Source organism: Electrona antarctica (assembly GCF_951216825.1).
Source record: "Electrona antarctica genome assembly, chromosome: 5".
In the NCBI taxonomy this organism is placed as follows: domain Eukaryota; kingdom Metazoa; phylum Chordata; class Actinopteri; order Myctophiformes; family Myctophidae; genus Electrona; species Electrona antarctica.
Genome location: NC_136810.1, coordinates 57,714,538 through 57,728,885, shown reverse-complemented (window position 1 = coordinate 57,728,885; position 14,348 = coordinate 57,714,538). Strand labels below are relative to the sequence as shown.

The 14,348-nt window shown below is 41.9% G+C and overlaps 1 protein-coding gene across 1 annotated transcript in view; it reads right to left on the bottom strand.

Annotated features, from left to right (window-relative positions):
* The window catches only part of LOC306924063 (NACHT, LRR and PYD domains-containing protein 3-like), a gene marked incomplete at both ends in the record, with an annotated part of 28,562 nt that extends 20,681 nt beyond the window's left edge, over positions 1-7,881 (bottom strand). The window contains 5 exons of the mRNA XM_079502404.1: positions 2,856-2,899; positions 3,377-3,526; positions 4,530-4,700; positions 4,867-6,625; positions 7,818-7,881. Coding sequence (XP_079358530.1) covers positions 2,856-2,899; positions 3,377-3,526; positions 4,530-4,700; positions 4,867-6,625; positions 7,818-7,881 — 2,188 coding nt within the window. The remainder of the gene's footprint in view (positions 1-2,855; positions 2,900-3,376; positions 3,527-4,529; positions 4,701-4,866; positions 6,626-7,817) is intronic.
* Between the last annotated feature and the right edge of the window lie 6,467 nt (positions 7,882-14,348).

The following is a 14,348-nucleotide window of genomic DNA, read 5'->3' as shown; positions in this document are numbered from 1 at the left end:
GCGTGTGTGTGCTCTTGTAATGCAGTCTGTGAGACACACCGTTGTCCAGAAACACCACAAAAGGCTCTGGTCAGGCTCTCCCCTCACCTGTGCAATTTCCAGCCTCTGCCTCAACCAATTGATTGCCATGGCAACCCCACACCTGACAATTGATTGTCAGGTTGACTTAACCAGTCCACTTTTCACAGTCAGTTTGCACTCTTCGGGCACAGACAGACAGACAGAGGCAGACAGACAGATACAGAAATCTCCATATACAGTATGGGCACAAAAGGGACACAGCCAGATAGTTAAAACGGGTGCTATGACAAGTTGACAGCGGGTATTATTAGTAGAGATGTCCCGATATTGTATCGGAAAAGTATCGGATCGGCCCTAATTTGGTCATATCGGGTCATATCGGTATCGGCAAATATGCTAGTGTCACCACAGATCCAACACAGGGGTAAGGGTTGACACTATGGCAGGTAAATAAAATGTTGGGGCATGTGGAGTTTGCTTTGGAGTTGCCCAAACTGCAAGTGCAAGTGTTGTGTTTATAGCAGACTCCTCAGTCTGCTATAAACAAACACAAGATACAATAGCTAGATAGCTATAAACACTCAGTTTAAACACTATTCCCAGACGGTGGACTTCAAAACTAAATATTTCAACAAACAGACACGCACGCACGCATGCACGGCAAGCGCGCGCGCACACGCACATGCACACACCTATTAAATGTGTGACCTATAATAACATGAGGACGCACGCACGCACGCACGCACGCACGCACGCACGCACGCACGCACGCACGCACGCACGCACGCACGCACACACGCACACACACACAGATATACATCTATAAAAACATTTAATAATATTGAATTTGTAATAGTTTGTCTCTATATTTCTGGGGACTTCTCTGCCTTTATTCGATAGTACAACTGACAGAGACAGGAAACAGGGGGTGAGTTGGGGAGTGACATGCAGTGAAGCCGTCACCAGGATTAGGAATTGAACCCCAGACCGGTCAGGAATCAGAGCCCATGTGGTACGTGTCTTTACCACTCGGCTATCAGTGCCCCGACAGGAAGCTATTGATGGACATTGTCAAAATAAAAGCCTCAGATAGTCTGTGTTTTAACCCATTCAGGACGGGAACCCCTTTTGGTGTTTTATGCATTATGTTATACTTTTTGAAATTATATATCGTGAAAATGTGGTGCAAATCTTTGAATATATATTCTTTCAGAACATTTTTAACTCATATCTTTGCTTCTGGGGGATCCCTGGAACAACATATTTCCAGCTGGGGGTTGGGGGCCAAATACATATATTTCTGGGGGTCCTTGACATGAAGATGTTTGAGAACGACTGACAGAAACATGGGTTTTTCAGAAAACTGTCAGGATTTAGAAGACATTTGTAGAATCATCCTCAGGTCTAAACGGGTTCATGTGGAACTAAGAATGAGGCTGTTTGTTTTAAATCAATAGATGTACCATAATTGAAATTAATAATTCACTCAGTATTTGATTGCTTATATTATGTTTAGATCTCTTTAAGAGTATTGTACCTCCTAAGGTAAACAAACCAGTGGTTGTACTGATAAACTGTATTTAAAAAAGTCCAAAGACGGTGAAAGTAGCCGATATACAAGCTCTCAACGCGTCATGATGCAACACGTTGCGAGCTTGTAAATTGGCTTTGTGGCTATTCGTCGTAGGTCTTAGGGGTGGCTGTAGCGGAGGCTTTCACCTAGAGCTCCATATATGAGGACGACGGCGACATCCAGCACTGACATCAGGCTAATGTAGAAACCATCATATATTGGGATACACGTTTGGCATCGTCATCATGACACGCACCCAGTAAGAACCTTATATAAGTAGAATCAGTATAAGTATACATACGTTTAGGGGAAGTTTAGAAGTTTAGGGGAGCTAGCAGCATTTGCTACGAGAGACTCCATCACCTTCCGTACGAGACAGGACATCTGGCCTTACATCCCAGATATCCTCAGCGATATCTGGCCTTACAACCCAGATATCCTCTGCGATATCTGGCCTTACAACCAAGATATCCTCACTGATATCTGGCCTTACAACCCAGATATCCTCTGCGATATCTGGCCTTACAACCAAGATATCCTCACTGATATCTGGCCTTACATCCCAGATATCCTTAGCGATATCTGGCCTTACAACCCAGATATCCTCGGCGATATCTGGCCTTACAACCAAGATATCCTCACTGATATCTGGCCTTACATCCCAGATATCCTTGGCGATATATGGCCTTACAACCAAGATATCCTCAGCGATATCTGGCCTTACAACCAAGATATTGTTGTGTTAAAAGTTTCAGCAACCCCGATACGTTCTAATCGGACACCACTGCGTCAGGGTCTAGCCCAGACAACCAGCACTAGTTTGAGCTAATTTTATATGGTCCTCTTAAGTGGTTGAGACTCTTAAATAAATGTCTCACTAATAGTTAATGTTCCTTTAACTATTTAAGCCCACATCAACAGTTGTTTAATTAGAAAGAGGCTGTCTTTAACTAAATCACTTCTGTTTGGTGTGCTCTTACAGGCCAGAGAGTTTACATTCAGAGAGGAAGTGCTGAAAGCTTTGAGACGCACAGTAGGTACTTAGTGTATATTTCTAGAATCCTATGTGGACACCATAGGTAGGCAGAGTTGACCCAAAACTACAGTGGGTTTAGTAATAAACCCCAGGAAATATAATGCATGTTTTGGTTAATATAAACACATTACAGTTATGTTAAGTGAAAGTGACATGCTGTATATGAGCTGTTCATACATAGTTGTGCTTCTTTGATTTAATGAATAGAACAGAATAAACACTTACACTTCCTCAAACCTGGTCTCAGCCTGCACTCTCCACTGTGGTCACTGTGGGTGAAGGAGAGACAAAGATAAGATAATAGAAACAATAATGATAGATAATGCATTATGTCATTAAACATTAAATGCTACTATACAGCACCCTTTTGGTGTTTTAAGCATTATGTTATACATTAGCTGTTGAAAAATAGCAGACAACGAGTGCCGCGCTACGAGCTTGTAGATCTGCTATTTTTGAAAATTGTGAAAATGTGGTGCAAATTTGGAATATAGCCTATATTGTTTCAGAACGAAAGTTCAAATCTTTGCTTCTGGGGGGGTCCCCTGGAACAACATATTTTCAGATGGGGGTCGGTGGCCAAATACATATCATTTTTGGGGTCCTTGACATGAAATAGTTTGAAAACCACTGACATAGAAACAGGGTTTTCTGATACTGTGAAAACTAGAATCTAGTGTCAGGTCTAAATGGGTTAAACAACAACTAGGCACATTTACACTGACTGGCATCAAGTCTGTCCATACCTGAGAGTCTGCAGTTGTCCAGCAGAGGGCAGCGTCTCTTGGTCTCCTGGGTGATTGTAGCTCAAGTCCAACACTTTTAGGTGGGAGTTGGATCTCAGAGCTGAGACCAGATAAGAACAACCTTCCTTTGAGACCATGCAGCCTGACAACCTGCTCGCACGCACGCACGCACGCACGCACGCACGCACGCACGCACGCACGCACGCACGCACGCACGCACGCACGCACGCACGCACGCACGCACGCACGCACGCACACACACACACACACACACACACACACACACACACACACACACACACACACACACACACACACACACACACACACACACTTGAATGGTTTGTAGACGAGACTGGATCATAAAGGCCAAGGCCAATTCTCAAGGATGAACTTCCCTCTTCTCTCCTCAAGCTCAAATGTGAACGCTTCTGACGGAGGCTAAGTCAATTGCCTGTGCTATTAACTCATTTTGGATACAAATAAATAAATAAATAAATAAATAAAAAGTTTGTCTCATCTCCTAACCCTAACCCTAACCCATTGACTGTCTCTGTATCAAAAATAGTCACAAATAACCATTCAGGTCCCCAGATTATGATTGTATACCTTAAAATTAGCAATGATTTGTGCTACAATATTACTAGTTTCATATTTATTATAGTAGGTTATTGGGCTCTGTTGGGCCCTCAGGTGACAGAGGGGTACAGTAACTGTTCATATTTATTATAGTAGGTTATTGGGCTCTGTTGGGCCCTTAGGTGACAGAGGGGTACAGTAAACTGTTCATATTTATTATAGTAGGTTATTGGGCTCTGTTGGGCCCTCAGGTGACAGAGGGGAACATTAACTGTTCACCATCACAGAGTCTGGGGTTTGAATCCATTGTGGTTCATCCAGCTTACTCAGCATCTACACAAACGCATGCATGACTTGCCAGGGGGAACACACGCACGCACGCACGCACGCACGCACGCACGCACGCACGCACGCACGCACGCACGCACGCACGCACGCTGTATGTATGTATAAGCAAGTACCAGGCTCGGTTCTACTTGTTAATCGTTCTACTGCAGTAATCATATTCGTATATAAATTAATCAGGGCAAACTCCATGTGTGGTTACGCCAGGATAATTGTCAGGCATACAAACCTGAGGGTCTCCAGTTTACAGTGTGGACTCCTCAGTCCAAAACATAGATGTTTAATGTCCAAAACCTGCAGATCGTTGTTGCTCATGTCCAATTCTATTAGACTGCAGTTGGAGCTGAGCATTGATGCTAACTCCACACAGCATCGCTCTGAGAGGTTACAGCCACTCAGCCTGAAGAAAGAGCAGTGGTAAAAATATGTTTGTATTCTCTTTTTTCTTTTCCTGTAAAATCAATATCACATAATATATTAAGGAAGTATAAACAGCATTGAAATGGTGGTTATTTCCTATAGAACTGTGACATATTTTAAGTGTATTCAGTCTTCAGTTAACCTACAGAGCTCTGTTGGAGGCTTTGACCACTGGCAGCAGCCTCAGAAGAGCCTCTTCTGAGGAACCGTATTTCTTCAGGTCAAACACGTCCAGCTCCTTTCCTGATGACAGCAACATGAAGGCCAGAGCTGACCACTGAGCAGGAGAGACAGTGGACAGACTCCCTGAGGTCAGGTACTGTTGGATCTCCTCCTCTAGAGAATGATCACCCAACTCATTCAGACAGTGGAACAGATTGATTGTCCTCTCTGGAGAGAGATTCTTCCTGATTTTCTTCTTGATGTACTGGACAGTTTTCTGATTGGCCTGTGACCTATTTCCTGTATGTTCCAGCAGTCTTTGTAAGAGAGTCTGATTGGTCTCCGATGAGAGGCCCAGCAGGAAACGGAGGAACAAGTCCAGGTGTCCATTTGGACTCTTTAAGGCCTTGTCTACAGCACTCTGGTAGAGGTTGTTTAACTGTGGTCTAAACAGCTTTGACCACTTGGAGGTTGACAGTACATTGACGCCAGTGTTGGTGAATGTGTGAAAGACGTAAAGAGCAGCCAGAAACTCCTGGACGCTCAGATGGACAAAGCTGAACACCTTGTCCTTGTGCAACCCACTCACCACTTTAAACGTCTGTATGAACATGCCTGAGCACACTGCTGCATCGTTGATATCAATGCCACACTCTTTCAGGTCTGCTTCATTGAAGATCAGGTTGCTTTTCTCCAGATGTTTATAAGCCAGTTTTCCCATTGACAGAATGGCGTGCGTGTTCTTAGCTGGACTCCAGTCATACTTGGTCTCTTTCTGTTTGGACTGAACCAGCATGAAGTTGATGTACATCTCGGGCAGGGTCTTTGGCAGCATTCCTGTCCCTTTTATTAAAATGTCCTTCAGAACTCCAGCAATGATCCAACAGAAGATTGGGATGTGACACATGATGTGGAGGATTCGTGATGTCTTGATGTGTGAGATGATTTTATTTGCCATGTTCTCATCACTGATTCTCTTCTTGAAGTACTCCTCCTTCTGGTCGTCAGTGAACCCTCTCAACTCTGTCACCCTGTCAACATACTTAGCAGGGATCTGATCGGCGGCTGCAGGTCGTGTGGTTATCCAGATGCGAGCTTTGGGAAGCAGGTTTCCCTTGATGAGATTTGTCAGCAGCATGTCCACTGACATTTTCTTTTCTACGTCAGTGCAGATCTCCCTTTTCTCGAATAGATGGCGTAGAGGAGTACAAAACTCATCCAGCCCATCGAGGATGAACATAACGTTAGACCCTTTTCCGCTGCAAATATCTGCCTTGTTGATTTCACCAAAAAAATCACGAAGAAGTTCCATCAAGCTGTATTTCATCTCCTTCTGCTTGACATTCAGCTCTCGGAAAGTGAATGGGAACAGGAAGAGGATATCCTGGTTGGCTATGTCATCTGCCCAGTCCTGAGCATACTTCTGAGTTAAGGCTGTTTTACCAGAGCCAGCCACTCCCTTCATCAGCACTGTTTTGATTTCAGCTTCCCCAGGTAAAGGTTTAGTGATGTCTAGAGACTTGATTGGTGTTTCTGGTCTGGATGTTTTTCTGGACACAGTTTCAATCTGGCTGACCTCATGTTCCTTGTTGACCTCTCCACTAGCTACCACTGTGACATTGACCTCTGTGAAGTCCTGGTTCAGAGGTGTTTCTTCTGGGTTTTCCTCAGGTCGTTTCCACTCAATCAGATACTGTCCCTCCTTCTTCAGAAAAGACTTGAGTAGTTGGGTAGTAAGGATTTCTAAATAACCAAAGAACAGAGGACACCAGTAAGTGCATGCTATGATAAATGTGGTCCTCAAATGAGTGGACTTGGTAATTATATTCATGGCTCTGCTGCTGTAGATGCTGAATTATGAATATTGCTGCTGAATCTTCCATGTGACGTCTTATTAATTATTATTTAAACTAGGCATAGAGCTGTCAATGTTTCTTGTAGAATTGATAAAAACAAAATGAGATGGAATTGTATTTCTGTTCTGACACTTTGTTTATTATAGGGGCATAAAACCCTATAGCCTATGTTAGTTTTCCACACCAGGTTAAGAACTACAGGGTAAAAACATGGCAGGCTACAGAAGTATACAGTGATGTAAGCAACACAGCTGCAGCTAATTAAATAAATAGTGCGTGTGTGTTAGATTTTAATTTGTGTGCCAATAATATCTATTGAAATTGCACATTGGCATGCCCTTGGCTATGGACACGCCTATGAAAATCTAAGGAAGTATGTGATGTCTTTCTTGCCTATCATTCTGTTACAGGATGTGATACAACTGACTTCAGTTGGAATTGTGCCAGTCTTTTTGCAACAGCTTGAGAACATTATCCTCTTCATGCAGAGAGTCATGTAACCCAGGAAAAGTGGGGAAGACATGCATGTGGAAACGTGAATAAGAATGTATGAGCAACAGATGGTACATACATCTGGAGAGAATGTCTTCAGCAAGATATTGATTACTCAATGGCTGACAGACCATGGTCTTGTCATAGTTTGCTTCTCCTGTTCACATTTTCCAACAAGCCTGGGCAGAAAAGCTCCCATAGGAAGTCAAAGTGTGGAGAGGAAGCTAATGATGAGAGCTCGGAAAGTCAAGAAAGAAGGACACAAAAGAATGTGGCCATGCCCGGGTGGGGCTTAAACACTCGGCTGATTGCTAATCAGAGCATGGCCACCACAGGTGATGTGTCTTTAGGCTCCATTCATTCTTAACTCTGGGGGAGCCCGGGTTGGAACTGGGAACCTTGTGGTTCCCATCCAGTCAATCTACCCCTGAACCACTGCCGCCCCGTATGGTCAGACTAAGACTGAAGAAGTCAAATAATGTATTAATTATGGCCTTAACAGGGATCTCACAGTTATACAAGGTATACCTCGTGTTTCTGAGTTCAGCAGGGAGACAGCAACAGGAAAGAAGCTGTCCTGAGCCTACTGGTACGGGAGCCATCCGGGCTGGGGTAATGCAAGGGGATCCTAGCCCCCTTTCTCTTCATCATAGTCCTGCACTATGCACTCAAGAAGGCCATCAGTGGACAAGAGCAGGATCTTGGCTTCACTCTAACACCAAGGAGGTCGAGATGACACCCCAAAGTAGTCCTGACAGATCTGGACTATGCAGACAACATCAGCCTGCTCTCTGACAACGTGCAGCAAACACAGGAACTCCTGCCCAGAGTGGAGTCCGAGTGTGCCAACGTGGGCCTCAGGTTAAATGCCAAGAAAACTGAGGTTATCACCTATAAGATCTCACTGGATCATCAACCTCTGACAACAGGAGAAACTGTACTGAAGGAGGTCATGGACTTCAAGTACCTGGGCGTTGAGTTGACCAACCGAGCAGGATCTAAAAGTGAGGAAGTCACTTGCATGGAGGGCCCTGAATGGCATGACCAGTGTATGGAACTCCAATGTCCCCCGACAAATCAAACTCTTCTTCTATGCAAGGGTGGAATCTGTTCTCCTATATGGCAGCGAATGCTGGACCCTGAAGCCAACCCTGCAGAAGTCTCTAGACGGGTGCTACACCAGAATGCTGCGTGCAGTACTTAATTAACATCAGCAAGAGTGGGTTACCAACAATACCCTGTATGAGGGAATAATAGGGTGAGCCAGAAAGTAGCAGCCAGGAGAATGAGACTAGCAGGACACTGCCAAAGACATCAAGAGCTGCCAGCCAGCAAAGTAGTGCTGTGGGAACCAACACATGGGCATCGATCAAGAGGACGTCCAACATTAACATATGTGGATGTACTCAAGAAAGACGCAGGAGCGCAAAGCACCAACGAGCTGGCCAGATGTATGGAGAACCAGGATGACTGGAAGCGACGATGGAGGGCTCGTCTGAGGACGACCTAGAGAGAGTTGTGTGTGAAACACGAACGCAAGGACAACACAAGAGACGGTCGCGGCCACACAGCCAACTCAAGGTATGGCCACTGAGCCGACTTGGGGACCCAACGCAAGGACAACACAAGAGACGGTCACGGCCACACAGCCAACTCAAGGTACGGCCACGGAGCCGACTTGGGGACCCAACACAAGAGACGGTCACGGCCACACAGCCAACTCAAGGTACGGCCACGGAGCCGACTTGGGGACCCAACGCAGCTCCTCCAAGGAAAACAAACAAATTAACGGAGCTGAACGTGAATCCCCCCCACCGCCCACCCCTTTTTTTCCCTCACTGTTTCTTTTCCCTTTTTACCTCCTTTATGATGAATTCCTGTTCTGTCTATATAGAAGTGTCTATTTGTACATCTATTTGTACGTCTCTAAATGTTTTTGATGATTTGAACATGGTGGACCCTATTGGAAACAAGTGTAATGCTTAATTGGGTCGTCCACTCACAGTTAACAGCCTTTGTATTGAGTTTGTGCTTGAAATGTACTGTAATTCTGCAAACTGTTAATAAATTCTTCAATCAATCAATCAATCAAATAAAAGTGTATCATCCATCCTCTCCATCATTAAGTCACAGTTAAAGCTGTGACTTTCATACTGCTCTCTAGGGTGTTTCATAACTCACCACTGTTAGCTGAGTCTTCTGATGGAAGTACAGCTCCTGCATAAGAAGAGGAGTAATGAAGTGAGCTCAGTGAGTTGACATAACATTCATGTAATTGGATTATTGTCATTATCTATGGGGCAAATACATTCATGTATTGCCAGTGGAACTATCACATGTTCCTGGTAAAAAATAATATTGAATGTGTCAACCTTTTCCCCAGTAAATATATTTCCAAAGATGCTATAATTAACCCATATGAACAAATCACAATATTAAGGTCTATAGGCCAACATAATATTTATGTTGAATGGCACAGAAATATAGAAAATGCTAACTGAAATTAACCCATTCACCACCACTGGCGTAAATGTACGTCACATCCAATCCAGTGGTTAAGCGCCAATGACCTAAAGCTATGTTGCCTGGTCTGGTCTTTATAGTGGTTTATGATAGATCACACTCATGTGCTATATACTGTAGATTAGCTCTGGGTTATTAGGCTATAGACTCTATAGCACTCTATAGTATAGAGTAAACAGAAAATGAACCGGAAACGAGATGGCCACGCCCGTAAACATCAAGTTGTTTACCTTTTTTCAAATGACTTTATCTCGGATTCCTTTCTCCATCATGTTAAAGCTGTGACTTTCATACTGCTCTCTAGTGTTGTCAGTTAAATCAAATGTTTCATAACTCACCACTGTTAGCTGAGTCTTCTGATGGAAGTACAGCTCCTGCATAAGAAGAGGAGTTGACATAACAGTATGACATTCATGTAATAGGATTCTTGTCATAATCTATGGGACAAAGACGTTTTTTAAGGTAGACCACACCAATGCAACTCATACGGCATGTTAAGGGGGCATTTAGGTTTTTGTCACCATAGTAATTTAGTAAATGCTGCATCCATGGTTTGGAGAGGGCACTTTTCACCAACGGCCAAAAGGGCAGGGGCTGAAGCCCCCTTTCATGTCTATGTGTGCACGTGTGTACCAAGTTGTCAAGAAAGAGAGAGGGGTGTGACGTAGAGGTGGGCAAAAAAGATATATCGCAATATATCGCCACAATATTAAAATCAAATCGCAAAGTTATTTATTTATTTATTTAATATTTAATAAAGACTAACCGTTATCTGGCTGCAAAGTAGTTTATTGAACTATATATTTGCTTAGAATTGTTTTCAAATGTTCCAGTATAATAGTCTGTAGGGCTGTAGTCCATTGTAGTCCAGTTCTATAGTATAATAGTCTGTAGGGCTGTAGTCCATTGTAGTCCAGTTCTATAGTATAATAGTCTGTAGGGCTGTAGTCCAATGTAGTCCAGTTCTATAGTATAATAGTCTGTAGGGCTGTAGTCCAATGTAGTCCAGTTCTATAGTATAATAGTCTGTAGGGCTGTAGTCCATTGTAGTCCAGTTCTATAGTATAATAATCTATAAGGCTGTAGTTCATTGTAGTCCAGTTCTATAGTATAATAGTCTGTAGGGCTGTAGTCCATTGTAGTCCAGTTCTATAGTATAATAGTCTGTAGGGCTGTAGTCCATTGTAGTCCAGGAAGAACTGACATTCTGTACTGTGATGTGTGTGACAAAACACACTCCAACATCATGTGTATTATGTCCTCGACTTCATTAAAATAGGATCTGGGTGAATAATCTGTAAAGTTGCCTGTAAAGTTTCTTTGAATGTTTTCCTTTCTTGACAATGCATTGCATTACATTATTCTCATTATGAACATCCATGTATATGTATGATTTCATTAAAGATGGAGTGCCACAATTTTTTTCCCCACCCCAAAACATGATCATCAGGTATTATTATAATATAAGGAGGAAGAACTTTTCCCAAAAAGTGTACAGTATTTGTACACTAGTTCATTAAGTATGCCTGGTTTGCCTGGTGGGTGGTGATGGGTGGTGATCCACCTGAACTGAAGCTGCACCCACAGCTGTAGTTGTATGATAAAGGGGGAGGGGTTAGGGGAGGAGCTGATAGTGTGATGTCACTATATTACTGTTTATTTCATTGGCCCGTTTGACTGTCAAGGGTTCAGCCTCCAAGAAGAAACCCTAAATACAAAGTTAATACACCATTGCACATAAAAACGACTCCAGGGTGTCTAATGAAGTAGGGGAGAGCCGCCATGGTTGTAACACTTTGCACGTTTCACTCTTTTACTCAGAGATCCGTTTATCTACATATGTAATATTTTTAGGCAACGGACCTACACATGTCTGCTAACATAAACCACTTCAAGTTTTTCAATTGATAAAACAGGTCGGGAGTTATTAAACCGAACGTGGACACTGTTCCAGTGTTACATTTGCAGATTAATTGTAACGGCATGCGCGATAAATGTAACAACGCTAAAAAACATCATTAAACATATCGTTTTCAGCTTAAAGCAATTATATTTCATTGAAGCAACTCCTTAACATTGTTTTCATACCATGGATGTGATAAGAAAATGTATCAAACATAAGGGAATTATTAAATAGTACCGTGTGTACCAGTTTGGGCGTTTGAGTCAGTTCAATGGGAAAATACATTGATTACACAACAAAGAAAAACTTTTGATTGATTGAGTTGTACAATGTTATACAATAATTTAGAATACACTCTGTAATGAAAGACAGCTGACTGAACATAATATTGTGGCCAATATGTCAAATATGTAAATATTACATATAATGGTATGGCGTGTGTTACAATTGACCCACTTTTGCAAGTTGTTCTTTGGCGTTGCTTACAGACCAGAATGAACGTGCATTCCGTATAAACACGATGCAAACTAATGAAGAACATAAGCATGAAGACATCCATGTGGATTTGTATTCACCAACATCAAAGAAAAGAATTGTAGCCCACATATACTCCAGGTGTAACATTTTATGCATTTGGCGGCTCTCCCCTACTGTCACCTCATAGACACATGATAAACTGGAAAAATACAAAAATTGTGGCACTCCATCTTTAAGACATATTGATGCATATTGTTGAATATGATAATGCATAACCAATTGCTCTTTGTTGATAGCAGGTGGTCCTGATAGTAGCTGAGGAAAGCCATTCTGGCCCAAACGTGTCCACTCTATGGGTCTGCTACTATGAATAATATTGAGGTTGTAAAAAATTATAATAATTTAGTTGTACATGTGTTCTTACCAAGGCTCAACAGCAGGTGGGGCACATGTTGTTCAAGGGCACTGTAAAACGCTGTTCTGATACGAGTATCACCTGGATCTATCCCGCCTGTGTACAGTTCCCTCATTTGGTCCATGGTTGTCTTCTCAGCTTTAATCCTGGCATAGTGCTCAGGATGGACCATTTTTCCTAGACTGTCTACTATAGGCATGACCATGGAAACCCTTTGAATAAACGCTGCCTTGTGCTGGATCACAAAATTGGCTGTTTGCAAGAGAAAGAGACAGTTGAGTTAAATGCATCACAGGCAATATGAATTTAGAAACATAAAGCTATCGGTATTGCTACATCCTCACATGCATACTGTAAAAACTGGTGTATTTATATTTGGTATATCTTTATGTATAAAGCTCACCTTTTTCTGCATCCTTTTTGTCTGAAGTCAAGCTGACAACAGCATCCTGTTGTACAAAGTCATGTTATTTCAATCATATCATCCCTGAAGCACTATTAAACAATATCTTGTATGGTATTGACTACATTAGTGGTTTTACACCTACAACCAACCACCTGCATTTTTGGTGCTATATTTTATATAGACTAGTAATATCCCATTTGTTTAAGCAGCAGCAACACTGAACTTTTGTTGTTGCTTATTTTTAATGCAGAGACATTTATGAATATCCAACAGTTTAAGTAGGCTACCTAAAATGTATAAAGTTAGGCCTGTTCCCTAACTCTTTGTGTTTGTCTTGTTGTTTAGTGTGTAAGCTGGAAGGGAAATAACATGAGCTTGTATTTGTTTGTATTGTGCAATATGTATGACAAACATATAATAATAATAATAATAATAATAATAATAATAATAATAATAATAATAATAATAATAATAATAATAATAATAATAATAATAATAATAATAATAATAATAATAAATGTATTTAGTAGATTGCAACACGAACAATTGTAAAGCGATCAGATCAGTCATGGATAGGGATGTACAGTTTTTACATGTTACTGTATGTGTAAAACACAGACAGTAAAGCTACAGTCATGATGTGTGTGGTCATCTGAAAGCTGTCTGAGGACAAACATTGAAGATGTTTACCTGCTCTGAGGAACCTGCAGTTTCTCCAGGATTAACATCATCCACTCTGGACTCCATCTCTTCACACTGCTGTGGAAAGAGGTGTCCATTTCATTATTGAAGATATAATACTACTACTACTAGTACTACCCAAGAGGAGAATTAGCAAGAGAGGCCAACTTTGCTTTACTTCCCGTATCTGCGTGAGGTGGGCGGTAACATTATTAGGAGACGGGAAGAATGTTGGAGTCTATTCATTTCCAATGGGAGAATGAACGTGAACACAGCTTCTAAACCATTCCTTAACTCCATGGTCACTGAACTAAATACTGGACCCAATCATCACAAGGCACACAATATTTACAAGATATTCATAGTAAAGTGGCTTCTTTTAGCGAAACAAATCAGGAGAAAATCTACTTTGTTAATGACATTTCTTTATCCCAGCAACAAACTCTCGCAAGATTTGAGATGAGTCCGGAAGCCTCTCTCTGTCCATCTGCAATTTCACGGACAACACATAGGGAACTCTGACCCCTTATTTATGATGAGAATAATATGTGAATATGTGAATATTATAACGTGTAATTAATGGACATATTTAAAACGATTAGAAATTATCCTTATGTGCCCAAATTAGAGCTGGCATACTTCTGTCTGCATGTTGAGAGAGGCAGATATGTAGGCACGGTTGAGGAGGATAGATTATGTAGTCTGTGTGATCT